The following is a 15,050-nucleotide window of genomic DNA, read 5'->3' as shown; positions in this document are numbered from 1 at the left end:
GTTTGCTGTTTTTTGAAGTGTGTCTGTCATGAGATGCCAAGGTGCTGTAGGAAGGAATCTAAATTTTACCTCTACTTTGTAGCTTACACAAGCACCACAGAGATATTCTTGGTTGGTTGCAGCTTAGTGTATGTCTAAGTGATCCCTCAACCTTTTCATGATTTGACTCAATTCATGGCCACATATACTCGATGGCAGAGAGCAAACGTACTGTAAATATTGATCATAACTGAAAATAGTCTTCTAATCATAAAAAAAACATTGTCTTATTGGCATTGTTCTTTAATCTTGGTATATATATATGTTATATGTTGGATATTTGTTGGAGCAATGCTTTTTTGTTAATAGAGCTACAAGCAATGAAGCGTTTGTGGAGCATAAGGTTGATTGATATGGGTTTTTCTATAGATCTTTTTCAGTCAGTGCAGCCAATGGCCACGATACACTGCCTGTTCCTGCCCAATAAAACGTCACATACTCAGAGTTTCGATGGACTGCCTTTAGCTTTGATTACAACATGCATTATCCGTGGAATTGCTTTGATAAACTTTATCTATCCATGGTTGCAATCATTTTTGGGCAAAATCTTGTATATATGATGGAGTTGCTGAATGTAGACTTGATCAAGTGAAGCATCGTCAGATCATAACACTGCCTCCACATGCTTGTACCATCAGCAGATATGTTTGGCTTATTGTCTTATTTTTTTCCATCTGATAAGATGTGACCATTTAATATTAGCAAATTCTGCACAAAAAGTTAGCCCTGTTTCTCCAATCTGTATTTTGTGTCTAAACTATTGTGCTTGCACATATTTAAAATAAAAATAAGACTTATGTCTAAACGAAATATAAAAAAAACATGAAACGGATAATCATAAAAACTACTTTGTCAAATAGACAAAGTAGATGGCAAAAATTACTCTTTACTTCTAGTAGTTATGATACACTGGTTCACTATACGCCCCAAAAATATAGACAGTTTATGACAAATTACGGCTGGACAATATGATAACGATATATATATATATATATATATATATATATTGCAATACAACTTATCCTCAACGTAAAAACAAGATGCATTCGATCTAACTTCGATAGAACTCGGTTCATCCACGTTAAACAAATCAATTTAGTTTGTTGAAGCTTTGAACCTGCAAGTATCAGGATTTTAGTTCATATATTCCCGTTTTATTTATCTAAACTTTGGAGAATGTGCCACAGTTGCCATGTTCAACTTGTACAAAAATAAGCAATACTTAAACTAAAATGACATTTTACTATTTTTACATTTCTCTTCAAAGTAAAGGGGAAGTTTGACAGAAATATTGATGTGATTTATATCATGTTCATCATCACCCAGCCCTTCAGCAAATTAAACTTACTGACCATCAGAATAAGGCTACAGTATTGCTCAGTGATAGATAGCCTAAATGCCACTGAGCTCTGGTCTATGGTTCCATCACTGTGTTGGGTAATAAACCTTTTATTAACCCATGCCATAGAGAAAGGAAGGCTTGTGTAGTATGAGTCTCTTTTGTGTGCCAGGATTTTCATTTGGATGCACAGAGCTAACAGCACTATTTGCACTAGCGTGTGGCAGAAGGTGGGGAAGGGGGTCTGTGTTTTCTCTTATGGGAGAGGTTTTAGTTCTACATCTAGTCCTTGTCTGTTTCATCTTGTCCTTTTTGTAGCAGAGTGTATTTTGTACACCTAAATTCAACATTGCCTGCAGGCATGTTCTCTGCAAAACCGAATAAGATGCCATTCCCTATCTAGAGAGAAGTAGCTAGTGGGCTAACACTGAAAGGGGGGGGTCTCACCCTTGTCTCCTGGGAAACCAGTTTAGTCTTAGTGGTCAGTTATTTGCCCCTTTGTTCAATATTCCCAGTGAAATGCTTGGGATGATCAAATAAAGCATGACGCTTTTGTGTAATAGGATACCTAACCCCTCCAGGAACTATTTTTCTTTTCCTTCTATGAACAGAATGTCAGAAGTGAACAGAGGAGGTAACAGAGATTTGATATCCATTTTTATAATGTATCCTGCTGGTCAACATCTTGTACAAGCTCTGAAATCCACTCCTGGTAAATGAGGAGAGGTTGTTGGTTTCTGAAACACTCAGTCACTTGAAGTTGCAACACTGACTGCTGTGTGTAGCTTAATTTTACATGAAAACAGTTCTATTTGTGTGACCAAGCTTGGATTTCGGACTTTTTCTTTGACTCCTCTATATCCTGCCTCATTGTGCCTAAAGTGGAAGTATGAATTCTCACTTTTGTCCTGGCTAAAAATATAGCACCCTAGTGGCTGGCATGCAGCACAACCTGCAACCAGCAGTTTACAGGCTGCTCAATATAGGCTGGGGGAAGCATTTTCATCCCCACAGGTTGCCATTTGCTCTTTATCAGAACCTTTTGCTTACAAACCAACACAGAAAGGCATATACCCTGTGTAAAGCCTCTCATTACATACAATTAGAGTAAGCTTTTTGTGTCCTTTTTAGAATGTATTGTCTCAATTCCCATGGTGAGAGTAGAATTTATTTGTACAGACATTATCTGATAAAAATGTGCATTAGCACATGTGAGACAGACTTGTGGGGCCTTGTGTATGTCCTTTGTAAGAGTGGCCTGCCGGCTATTTTTATTGGAGCCATAAGCTACTTACAGTGTCTGTTATGACACTACAGGTTAGCCTAATATTATCCAGCCTATTCACCAACTGTACTCTTGACTGATATGAGTATTAGGTTTTCTCCTAACATAGTCAACACTGCTTTGCCTGAGCAGCAGGAAAAGTTTCACTACATCTTTAGAAAGTGCATATTCTGTCAAAAGCCTAGTCTTGCACAATACAATGTGATTTCACAAAAAAGCTCATATTTTCAGGTTTCTATGATAAGTCAGTATCAGAGTAATTGTATTTTTAGTTTCACACCAAGAGCAAACAAAACCAAACTACCTTCAACCATCCTAAACCTGCAGCTGCGTACGTAATAATTCCACGAGAATCACCTTGGCAGATAATTGATTCTTACAGTTAATATTAATTCAGAGCCAAGGCCTTTATTATTCTCTTCCTTTCACAAAGTCATGCAACTGCATGTGTGAGAGTTTTTTTCTCTGTAGTGGCATGAGGAGATGAGTGGCTGCCACAATACTCTCCTTGTGCTCTGTGGGCAAGAGGAGCCTGGCTCAGCTCCTGTCACACAGTTGCTCATGCACTTGTCGTCCTGTCATTTGAACTGACCTCCTCGACCTGTTTGCCAATTCTCCTACTTGTAGCTCATCTACTCTGTGGAATGCCTTCAGAAGCTTCATCAATACACAAAGAACTTTCAATTACTTAACTGCCTCGCCTATCAATTGATCTACTGATTTGATTGATCAATCAATTGATAAAAACAGGCCAGGAATATGTACATTTTCCGGACCTGCTTTTCTGTAATCATTTGAACTCACATTATGAGGGTTCTGGGGAAATGCATTCCTTTGCTTCATTGGCAACAGATGTAAGGAAGAGCATTTTTTTTCTTTGAGCTGAGCCTTTTGGAGTGTCTAAAAACAGTGCAGTGTGGTCCATAGGGCAGCTGTTTTGCCCATGGTGGCTGAAATAGACTTCATGAGCGAGCTAATGTCAGGCCTTGAGGTTGAAGCTTCACAGGTCCTGTGTTTGCCTTACAGTGGCAGATGGATAAGGAGCTGTCAGCATGGGTAACAGCTGCCCCATCCACAGCCATTAAACTACGTAGCGGTGAAGTGACAGCCACAAAAATATAGTGGCTAATCCAAAAGTATCTTGGACCAAGATTGACAGTAGCTCTAAAGTGACAAAATATCATGGTAATTCGACATCAACGTCATGTTAGCAGCCAGTCCTACCGGTCGGGTACCCGCAAAAAGGCTGTGTAACGACTAAAAAATATGCATAATAAATTCATGGGTTCAAGGACAAGTGAAAATGAACTAAATGCAGGTGGGCAGTGGCTTTTAAAAAAAATGGACCCGTGCAGAACTCTGGGCCACACTGCTCGTGTAAGAGGCATGTCACAGGTACGTGCGTGGCTCTTTTTAGAAGTAGAAGTCCCAGTTTGGGGAGCTGCTCCATTTCATAGCAAAACATTTATATGCCCTATTGCCCAACTTTAAATTTAAGTTTGACGGAAATGTTGATAATAATAGAAAAAAAGTTGCCAGTTTCACTTCTTCACACAGTAAATCCGTAACTTAGTGATTATCTTTTGCCACAGATAACATTTTGAAGTAGTTATCCAAAAGAAGTAGCATCATAGCTGTAGCTGCACAGTCCTGCTGGAGTCGTGGTCCTTTGCCTCAGTGAAGGTGCAACTCAGCGGCATCTTCACCTTGCCTGGTTTCCCTGCACTTTGACTTCTTCTAATTTAAATTATATCGGTGCGTTGGTTGATGTGCACATTATGTGAGGTGCATATAAATGACATGAATGCAAGGAAACAGACATTATTATTATGTCCCTAGTTACTGCTATAAGACAGCTCTTTGTAGTTGTCTGTTGATCACTGCTGTTGTTTGCACCAACAGGTAAATTGTACTTCTGTGATTTACTATCCATGCTCATTGACATACTTGGCTTGGCGTTTTTGTTACTGGCGACAGGGAGCTTGCTCAAGGAAACCTAAACCCCCATCCTGTTGAAGCCTAGCAGCTGGCATGTATGGTGAGTGGGGAAGTAGTGCTAACATTAGCCCCCAAGCTGCCCCTGCTGCAGGAAGGACGTTAGAGTGGACTGGCACATCTCCAGTACATCCGGAGGGACTCTCTGATCACATGTGTTTGTTTGGGTGCAATCTCTAATACAGTGTGCCCTGCAACAGGAGGCTGGCAGCCAGTGGAGCTTCTCCTAGAAGCCGGACAACCTCATTAATATTGATAACATGTCTGCTCCTCTTGGAATAACCTTTGCTTACAGAGTTTTATAGCCAGGGAAGAAATGTAAAACACAAACACTCTCTAATAATGCTGCATAGATAAACTCTGTCTCCATGGAGCAACCATATAACAGAGAGTAGCCCAACAAAAAAATTCCTCCTATGTTGCTCAGGCAGAATGGACTGTGACACACCGCACTTATTCCAACTTTTGTTCACTCTGAGGAGAGTGGAGCCATGAATAAGGAACAGCCACTGCAAGGTTTTCACCCTCAGAGCAAAATCCATACATCTAAAGCCACATGCCCTGTCTCTGTAACATAATATATGTTTATACTTTACTATCCTTTCCAAGACTTCATAAGTGTAGTTAACTTACAAAAACAATCCATGAACATTAGTGCAGATGTCAACTTGTGACTCTGGTACACCGCTGTTAATTAAATCTAATAAAAAGCAAAAATGTTTTCTCTGAGGTTGAATGTTTAACATTTGGTTTTCCAAACCACCTTTCCAAAGCTTTCTCACCACTTTCCACAGATGTTATTCCCATCTGTGAGTAGACCCTGAAAAAGATGAAAGACAAATGCACTAGCACAAAATACAACAATCTATGTTGGACACTTTTGTTCCCTATTGTCTTTTTCTCACCGTATGTTATACACCGTATAACTGCACTTTTCCCTGTTATTAAGCCTTACAGTGTACATGTGTCACAAATATAGTCTTTAACCTCAGGCTACCTATGCGCGGGTTTCATGTTTACTTAGCAAATGCTATTAACTGTATCAGCTAGCATGTGTTAAGGGCCACCTGGTAGGTTTGCTGTCGTTATAATCTCTTGGATTTAGTTTTAGTACACTGTTGAATTAGTTTGCTCCTCTCAAACACTTTGTAATTAACAAATTAACCATTTCACACCTGCATACTCCACACTTGGATGCAATAAACCTACTTTTAAATTAACACAAAGTAAGATTTGCTCTACATATGGGGGGACCCTTGTAAATTATGTCACACTAACATGTGAATTTATTTGCAAGCCAATAAACTCTGAACCGCACACAGTAGCCTATGTTAAAGCATTTTGCTTGAAAATTGTAACATTTTTCAAGATATTAGAAATTAAATCTAACCACAGAAAAAAGGATAATGTTTTGGTTTGTGTAGCTTGCGTTTTCAACCAGGCTCATATAACCTTTTGCTCATTGTATGCACATTTTTTGAATTCCATAATGTCAGTACAGGTGATGCAGACCTGCTCAAGCTTTAATGGGGTGCTATTCAAACTGTTGTAAGTTGATGTACAATCAAAATAATGTTGTAGACATTATTTGAAGGTTGAAATCCTACATCTTGTTGTTTTTATCACTGACTGTAGCTAAAAGGCTAGAAGAAGTCAGGGTTTCCCCCAGGAAATTGGTTAATCCTAGTGGCAAGTGACTTTTAATTGGTGGCCGACAGCCAAGTGTCTATTTTGAGGGGACCTGGTGTGAGCAAATGAGCAAGTGATAACAGAATTACAGACAGAATTGCAAACTTTAAACTGCTTTTGCACAGATTTCATAGGATCCTACATAAATCAATGCTTTATTTGTCACAACCTCCTTTTTTGCCTCTTCTATTTCTCGTGCTGAATGATCAAATCAAAGTAGAGATTAAAAAGTTCCAATCATCCTATTGTAATTATCTCTATACTCTTCTGCATATCTTTACTTAAATTATAATCTCAGCACTGACAACTTTCGTGTAACCTAATGGTTTACATTTGGGAAGAACACCCCTTGATAAATAGGTCACTAGTATCCCTCAGCTCGCTCTCTCTCCACTCAGTGGTTCTGGACAGATGAGGATGGGCTAATTTTTGTTGGGTGTACCCTCTGTTTGTGAAAGGAAGCGAGGTTTGAAGGTCAGGACTATGTTTCCAGGCTTGCGCAATGGAAGCTACGTATGTAAGGCCTCTGTGCAGCTGTTTCACATACAGAGGCTGCTGGCTGGATGGCGTTATCTTGTTGGGTTCAGTGTTTTTCTTTCCCCACAAGTTACTTTTCCTCAATCATCCCAAAACACTGAAGCTTTGAGTGTGGTGTTACAAGATAACTTAGTCTGAATATGCCACAGAATGATAACAATACTGTTTAGGGAGATGTGTGTTTAACATATTAGTCTATCGTGTTGATGTTTGGTGTGTGTCTGTATCACTCTTAGTGCCTACTACCCCTCTGCATTGTTGAGTAGCAGATTTAATAATGGAGAATGGCCCAGACATTCTTCAGAGCTTGTCATTAACATATAATAAATGTAGGGGGAGATTGTTTCGGTCAGGTGAGTTCACAAGAGCAGGAGAAAGTCTGGCACATGCAGGTCGAGGGAATAGCACCTAAGTCAAACAAGCTGCTTTTGCTCCCTGAATTCTCCAGAGTTTTCCCCTGCTGTGTTCTCACAAGGGCCCACTCGGAAAATATCTGGTGATTTGAGTAGAGAGTCGACAGAAGAAGTTCTGAGTACATGTAGGGTGACACTTTGAAGACGTTCGCTTATATGCCCCCTGCAGAAATCTCCGGAATATATCTCCGGATATGCAGTGCATAAAAGTACTTCTGAACGGATGATTGCAGGTCAGGTTGATTATTGTATTTATTCATTGTTACCGACACTTCTGTGCAAAGGTGTCCGGGCCACCATTAGATTTGTTGTTTTTGCAATGTTATAATGACTATACAGTATAATTGTCAGGAAAAAAAGCTTCTACTATTTAAAGTGTCAAGTATTTATTGTGAACTACCCTTACACTGAACAATGGCACTACCCTGGCTCTGTTAAATCTGAAGTGGAAGCCTGGAAGCCTGTTTGTCCGACTATTTTATGTTGAGAAATATCTGCTGTTTATTCAGGACATGCTTTAGCATTACATACACATGTTGTGTGAGTTAATCTCATTGACCATTTGCTAATAAATAAGACCAGCTTTCAGTTACATCATTCCATTCCATAGAATTAATTCACATAATTTGACGGACAAAAAACAACAAAGCTAGTGGTGCCCTGAGACTTTTGTACAGTAATATTGTATGCCACCACTTTTGTTTTACACTTGTCTGTCTGAAATGTTCAGACGGTAACAAGATGTCCTTTGGCTATTTATCATTTCAGTTAGTTTTTATTAAGGCAGAGTGAGAAGCCTTATTCCCCCTTTGATTATGACAATGTAAAATATTATAGTCGCAGTGAAGCGAAAAGGCCAGAAGGAGAACAAATCTTACAATTCTTGGGTATTGAATGAGAGTATTGTGACTCCTACTCCGTGCAGCTCAACAGACTCTGCAGTGTCTTCCAACAATGGCGTCTTGCAGGAATTTCTGTGTGCTGCTGTGTTCTGCTAAACCAGACTCTGCCAGAGATTCTTTTCAGAGACGCACTCTGTGAGGTATGGTGTTAGTAATCGTCTAGAAATGCTCAACTTTAAACCGCAGCTCTTTACCAAACTGTTGCATCGTTTTACTAACAAGTTTCAAGAAATGTGGCTGAAAACATCCTCTTACAATCGTAGCAGAAAAATAAGTTGTTGTTTTTTATGTGTCACTGTAACAGTTGATTCATCCAAAACCATAATGGCTGTTACGATCTGTGGTGGTTAAAAATAGTCACAAGTATTATTAGGTGTGCAATAAAACTGAAATATTTGTTACACATCAGTCTCTCTTTCAGTCACTTTCTCCATTTCATGTTTTTACTTTGGGTATGACCTTTAAAATTTAACATTTCAAATTGGGGTGAAACAGATTTGTGGCAGTCATGTTATTCATGGGGGCTACAAGTTAAATTTAAAATGTGAAGCGAACAGTTTAATCTTTTGTATGAAACTATGAAAAGGACACCTGCAAAACAAGTTGAGCAGAAAGAAATGCGATACATATGTATGAGACTTATGAAACCACATTAAGGATATTTATGCGTCTGTCAATATGATGTAACATTTAAAGTTACTGTCACTGATGTGCAGTTGCTCATGTTCCCAGGTTTCCAGGTTCCCAGGTTTTTCTGGTCATGTGTCAGTGGATTGGATAATTACTGTGGTGGGTGATCAAATTGACACTGTAGTTAAAGAGGAAATATTCTGCATTTATTTGGCCTTTTCATCCACATTTCTTAATTATACTCTACATGAGTTGAAAGGGTAGCCACAATGGAATATCTTAAGTTTATTTATACTGTGATGGCATATCATAAGTCTCTTTAAGAAGAAGGGGAGGCTAAATACTAGTTCTGGTTGGTGGTTAATATCTGCAGCAGGTCCATGCAGAGTTTGACTACCTTCATTTGAACTGTGATGACTTAAACACAAACATGTTTTCAAATGGTGAAATAGGTTCACAGACATTACGTCAGTTACTTTCTCAGAAATGAAACTGAAGCTGCCATTGGATGCAAGATGCATTATGTTGTAAATGTTTTTTTAAACGCTATGGCTTCTCCATCTCTAGGGTTTGTCATAAACGTAAGACCAAATTATTTTTATGATGTAAAGAAAGGTAATGTAATAGTGTACTATATTTGTTGGTCAAATTGCATTTTATTGCAGTTTATTTTGAAGTGTACAATATACCAGTTGAAACAGAGCTCATCCTTCCTGCTTGACTTGATGTTAACCCTGTTTTTTTGTATGTCTCTGCCCTTTCCTCCCTTAGGAAATGACCTAGAGGCCTTACAGATACATTTGTGCTTTTGTCGCTCCAGTCTGGACCTGTGGAGAACAGCGAGACCTGGAAGCGTGCTTGTTTCCCCAGTGAGTAATATCTACCTCAGCCAGAAGACAGGGGGAGACCAGGAAGCTGCTGGAGACTTTACACAGGCAGACGGAGCTATCAGCTGGTCACTTGCTCACTGCCTGCAAATTCCTGCTTTTAGAGGAGGATTTGAGACGGACTGGGTCTGTCTGCCCTTCGCCTCCCACTAACTTCTCTACCAGCCAGTGCAAAAGCAAAGAAGAAGTCACATCCTCTGGTTCCAGCATTTACTTGTTTGTTTGCTTTGTTCTATTTTTTTTTTAGTTAACTCACTCTGTGCTGTTGACCAGTGACACATTTTCCTTGGATTCATTTTTGGTTTCAGCTTTTAAAAGGATTTTCTATTTTTTATTAGTACAGACTGGTATATGTACAGATATCCAAGTATTTGCATCTGTATACTGTATGAAGAAGGATTTCTCCCCATTTGAAGGAAAGTGAATTACTGTAACACTTAAAAATTTGGCTGTAGGTGTGATTTTGCCTTTCCTCCCGTATTATGAGAATTTTGTTTGACGCTGGAAACGTGGAAACTGGTGGTGCGTCTGTGCTGTTTTTTATACTGGGCCTGACAAATCTGCAGCAGGACTGCATGTAAGCATTTCTCTCAGCCTGCCAGTTTTTTTCCATCGCCCTCGGACCTCACCTCTCCCTGTGCTGCTGCTCCACCAGGCACACTGCGATGAGCTTCTGGCAGGTGGAATCCTTAGGCTGTCTTTTTACGTAACTTGAGGATTGTTTAAGGATTGTTTGGTTTGTTCTTTTGTAAAGAGGACAAGAGCACTTAGTTGGGAAAAACTAAATAAAAACAGCAGCTTCCGGTGCTGTTGCACCACTTATGTATTGTTGCAGTGCGCAGGAAAGTAAAATGGACTACAAGCGTCGCTTTTTGCTCGGCGGGTCCAAGCAGAAAGTGCAGCAGCACCAGCAGTACCAAATGCCTGAGCTGAGCCGGACCCTGAGCGCCTCCCTGGCCTCCTCCTGTTCGGCCTCTTCACCCATGGGCACAGGTGTGGGCATGCCTGGCAGCTGCCACCCTCCGCCTTCTGCTGCCACCACTGCAGTTGCAGACATCCAGCAAGGCATCTCCAAGTATTTGGATGCCCTCAATGTATTCTGCCGGGCCAGCGCCTTCCTCACAGACCTGTTCAGCAGTGTGTTCAGGAACTCTCACTATTCCAAAGCAGCTATGCAACTGAAGGACGTGCAGGAACACGTCATGGAGGCGGCCAGCAGGCTGACTGCAGCAATAAAGCCTGAAATTGCCAAGATGCTGATGGAGCTGAGCTCTGGTGCCGCAAATTTCAAAGACCAGAACGACTTCAGCCTGCAGGATGTTGAGGTGGGTGCTGCTCACACAGAATTATTCACCACTAACACTTATTGAGCCTAAGTAAAATACCTGTGTCATGTCTTATAGTCTTATACTTGATATCCTGGAAATAAAATGAGTGAAGCTCACAAGCTGAGGCACTAAGCTCTCATATTCATTTACCCGTGACTCATCTTCTAACAGAGGTGCTAAGATGCTGAGCTGCCTTTTGTCAGAAGGCTGGCTCAGTGAATCAGTGCTTCCTGCCTCAAATAGGATCCTCGTGCCCAGTGTTGAGCTGGTGTCAGGATGTGAGAGTGTGGTGTGAAAAACACAGGGCATGTGAGAAGTCATCTTTTGTCATTTTCAATACCACATCATTTTTCCATACCTCTTAATTTGCTGATGTGCAAAACAGGGGAAAAAAGCACCAGTAAAGGCGCTTTCGGGAGATTTTAATAAAGCATTTGGTAATCGACACAGCCATGATGTGGGAATCATTTCCTCCCCATCTCACTTCCCGAAAATAGAATTTACACCATTCAAATAGGAACTTTCTGATATCTGTCAAATCTTGTATAGAATTAAAGGCGGGAAAGAAAGGAACGTGATTGTTGAAGAGACTAGACATAATGGCAGAGAGAAGAAGGAAGTCACTACAGATAATCACTGTGTACTAGTCCAATAGTTATTATCGAAACCATTCAGCCACATCTAAGCTATGGCATACCCTCTGTGGCTTTATGGGTAACTTTGAGGAGTAATGGACATGAATTGAGATTGTAATGGAAAATCTTGTCAATTTTGTTGTTTTTGTGCTTCACTCTTACATAGTCTCCTGTTGTGCCCTCAGCATTAAGTAGCTATATCTTCAGCTGTCCCCACATCCACAGACTTAGTGTGAACTTCATCAACACGACGGCAATTAAGAGTGTAATCATAGTGTGACTTGAGTTCCATAGTTCTATTTCAGTAATAACATTTGGATAGATCAGAGGTAGTAGAAAATATTGCATGTGATTGTGGATAGTGCAAGATGTGAAGACACAAAACAAACCAAATTCCCAGCAGTTACACTGATGATCAGACATTAAACTTAAAAGAGTACGGACTCTTAGTCTTAATCACATTTCATCTGACTGCGGCTTAAGCACAGTGCCGCAGGTGGCACTGTATAAGGTTGCCACTGCAACAACAAAAATAATGGGTATAATCATTACCTAATAGTTTTGTATGTAGCAGGGATTGGGTACATGGCTACAGACACTGGAAGGACTGTAGGACCTCAGTGGATGTGGCTGAGCCCAAAACAGGAAACACTTCTGCACCACAGTCGGTAAATCTGACTCTCTGTGGTCTTGGATATGCACAGATGAATATTAGAGGAAGCCCAAGTCTGTGAAAGTTTAGACCGCATGGCTTGGCACTCAAATTTGCTGTCTGGCCTCAGGCATAAAAGGTTCATTTGTTAAAGCAGTGGAAGAAACACACTAATGCTTTACTTTACAATAGCCTCATTCCAGTATGTTAGTGGAATTAACCTCTAAGAATATGCTGCATGATGACAATAATATTATGACTGTGAAGTGCCAGTTACATGTGAACAGAAATACTCAGGTTCAGGGGCACATTAGGAGTAGTATTGTAACAGCAAATGTTAAAAGTAGTATTTCTTTTGTATTGGGTAGTTGTAGATTATTAGGATTAGCAAGTGGACCAAGACTGACGTATTGGTTAAAGCTGGTGGTGGTTATATGAATTTAATCTGCAACAGCCTGTATACTTTTGTGATGAGTCATCAATGGACTGCATTTGTGTTGACTGAAGTCAAACACTGCTTTTGATTCAGTATCTGAGATGGTGATTATTACCTTATTTATTTTGATAGAGGAGAGTTCTGTGCACACACTGCTTAAATTTGTTTTGACCTAGCTCATGGTAATTGCTAATTGAGCCTGTCTTTTATTTTGTGATGTATTTGTGACTGTAAGAGGTATCACTCTTTGTTTTCATGAGCGAAGAAATGCTTTTTGGCAGCTGGATATATTATGAGGTCTTCAAAAAGAACCAAATGCAGTTCTGAGTTCAGGGAGTTGTGGAATGCAAAGCTTTCCACCCCCCCACCCCCTTGCCCCAATCTCCTTCTCCTCGTTTTGTCTTTAACCCAACACAACCCCTCCTTTTTCTTTTCCTTTTTAAGAGCCCCCAGAAGTTCAGGTCAGTGCAGTCTGCAAAACAAACTTTTTTCTAAATCGGCACCCAGCTTCCTTGCTGCTTAGAATGTCTCCACTGCCAAATGTACATGGAAATGTCACGGTTTGTTTGCCAAGCTTGCAAGTTTTAACCACACAGTGAAGACCAGTGGCACATAGAAAGGTCCCAACAACCAGGGATCTTCATGGCCTCTCCTGTTAGATTGCTGAATAAGCCTGCCCATCAAAACCCCGGTGCACACTAGAAAAACAACCCCTTGGGCCTCTGCTGTTTTATTTAGATTCTGGTTTTGTGGTGAAATATAGCCATAATATATGAGAGCTTTATCTAATTACAGTGAAATATGATGTATTTATTGTAGGGGATAGTTTCCCTGGCTGTTTGAACTTGTGTTTTGTGGGAAGAGACAAAATTACAGTGGGAAAAAACATGAAAAGCCCTTATAAAAGAGGCTAATAAGATAATGGACAAAGACAGCATGCAACATCACTTTTTAGCTGGCTCTGAACTCATGCAGTTTCTTCATTTTCTGCTGTTGGCAACAAAATGGACATTTCAGTGGCAGCATTTTGGCCTCAAAGACAGATGAAGAAGACAGCAAGAATAGTCAGATGTCAACAATGTAAATGTTTGACAAGGAAGGAAGGAAGTGTTCAACACACTTGTTCATAGTTGTGTAAATTAAAGGTGTTTAACCTCACACAGTGTCCATAGACATGTTTTAGTTTATTGTAAAAGAAAACGTAACATTATTCAAATCTTTCTAATGTGTGCCACAGTAAAATCAGTGTGAAGGGGCCAGATGAAAGTAGACCAGGGTTCACGACACGTGTGACATTATTCCATGAGATTATTAAAAATGGAAAGACCCAGGAAAAGAGATTAAAGCTGGTCTGGGGAGACAACGATTGATATTAACCAAGCAAGAAAGGCCGTTTTTTGTTTGTCTTTCCCTTTCCCTTAAAGAGGTCCATATCTCAGAAGCACTTCTCTCCCATATTCAGTGCACTGATACTGCAGGTGCTGTCCGATATGAAAATATAAATGTTTGATTTACTATTTTGCCTTGTTTGGAGCAGAGAGAGAGAGAGAGAGAGAGAGAGAGAGAGCGGGACCCACTGTCGACTTGGCTCTACTGCACTCTTGTTTCTCATATTTTCCATGACTGTGTGGGATACTGCACAGCCAATCACATGTGTTATCCATTATCTAGTGCTGCAGCCATGTCCTTGTCTCCCCCCCCATTTGTTTATTGTAGAGTACTTTGTAACATTTTGGGGTGGTATTTGATGTCATTGTTGGCTTTTGTTCATTCTATGTTACTATCATCATTAAAATTTACCACACATCGTGATTATAATAAGTTGGCAACATTCCACCGTGTATATTGCATCTCAGCTTATTTATCAGTCTTCTGTCATCTATTAGAAACAGCCCCCCTTAAATGATAGCAATTAGTTGCTCAACAGAAGGAGCAGGAATTTATCATCTTGCACAGCCTGGATCTGAGCCTGTGTTTATCACATCTCAGAGTCAGCTAAGACCAGGCTGAGGAAAAGGCAGTAAATACTTGGTGACAAGTTTGGCTCTTCTGGTCAATATTTTTTTAATATTTGATGTGAAAAGTTAATAAAACTCAACTCAGTGTAGAAAACAGTCTTGGAACTAATCATTATACATAGATAAATACAATCCTTACTATTTCTTCAACTTTAAAAAACAAGTCATGTACTAATCCCCGGGTTTTTTATCAGTTGGAATGTGTTAAATATTCAGTGACTGTTTGATCAGCTCCAGCTTCGATTGGCATCAGTTGGAACTTACG

The 15,050-nt window shown here is 40.0% G+C and overlaps 1 protein-coding gene across 2 annotated transcripts in view; it reads left to right on the top strand.

Annotated features, from left to right (window-relative positions):
- Window positions 1-15,050, top strand: part of LOC122772456 (granule associated Rac and RHOG effector protein 1-like) — a 34,752-nt gene that overhangs the window by 3,365 nt on the left and 16,337 nt on the right. For both annotated transcript variants that reach the window (XM_044030527.1, XM_044030526.1), the window contains exon 2: window positions 9,601-11,041. In XM_044030527.1, coding sequence (XP_043886462.1) covers window positions 10,538-11,041 — 504 coding nt within the window. In that variant the 5' untranslated portion in view covers window positions 9,601-10,537. The remainder of the gene's footprint in view (window positions 1-9,600; window positions 11,042-15,050) is intronic.

This window comes from Solea senegalensis, linkage group LG7 (genome assembly GCF_019176455.1).
Source record: "Solea senegalensis isolate Sse05_10M linkage group LG7, IFAPA_SoseM_1, whole genome shotgun sequence".
In the NCBI taxonomy this organism is placed as follows: domain Eukaryota; kingdom Metazoa; phylum Chordata; class Actinopteri; order Pleuronectiformes; family Soleidae; genus Solea; species Solea senegalensis.
This window is presented reverse-complemented; position numbering and strand designations above follow the sequence as displayed.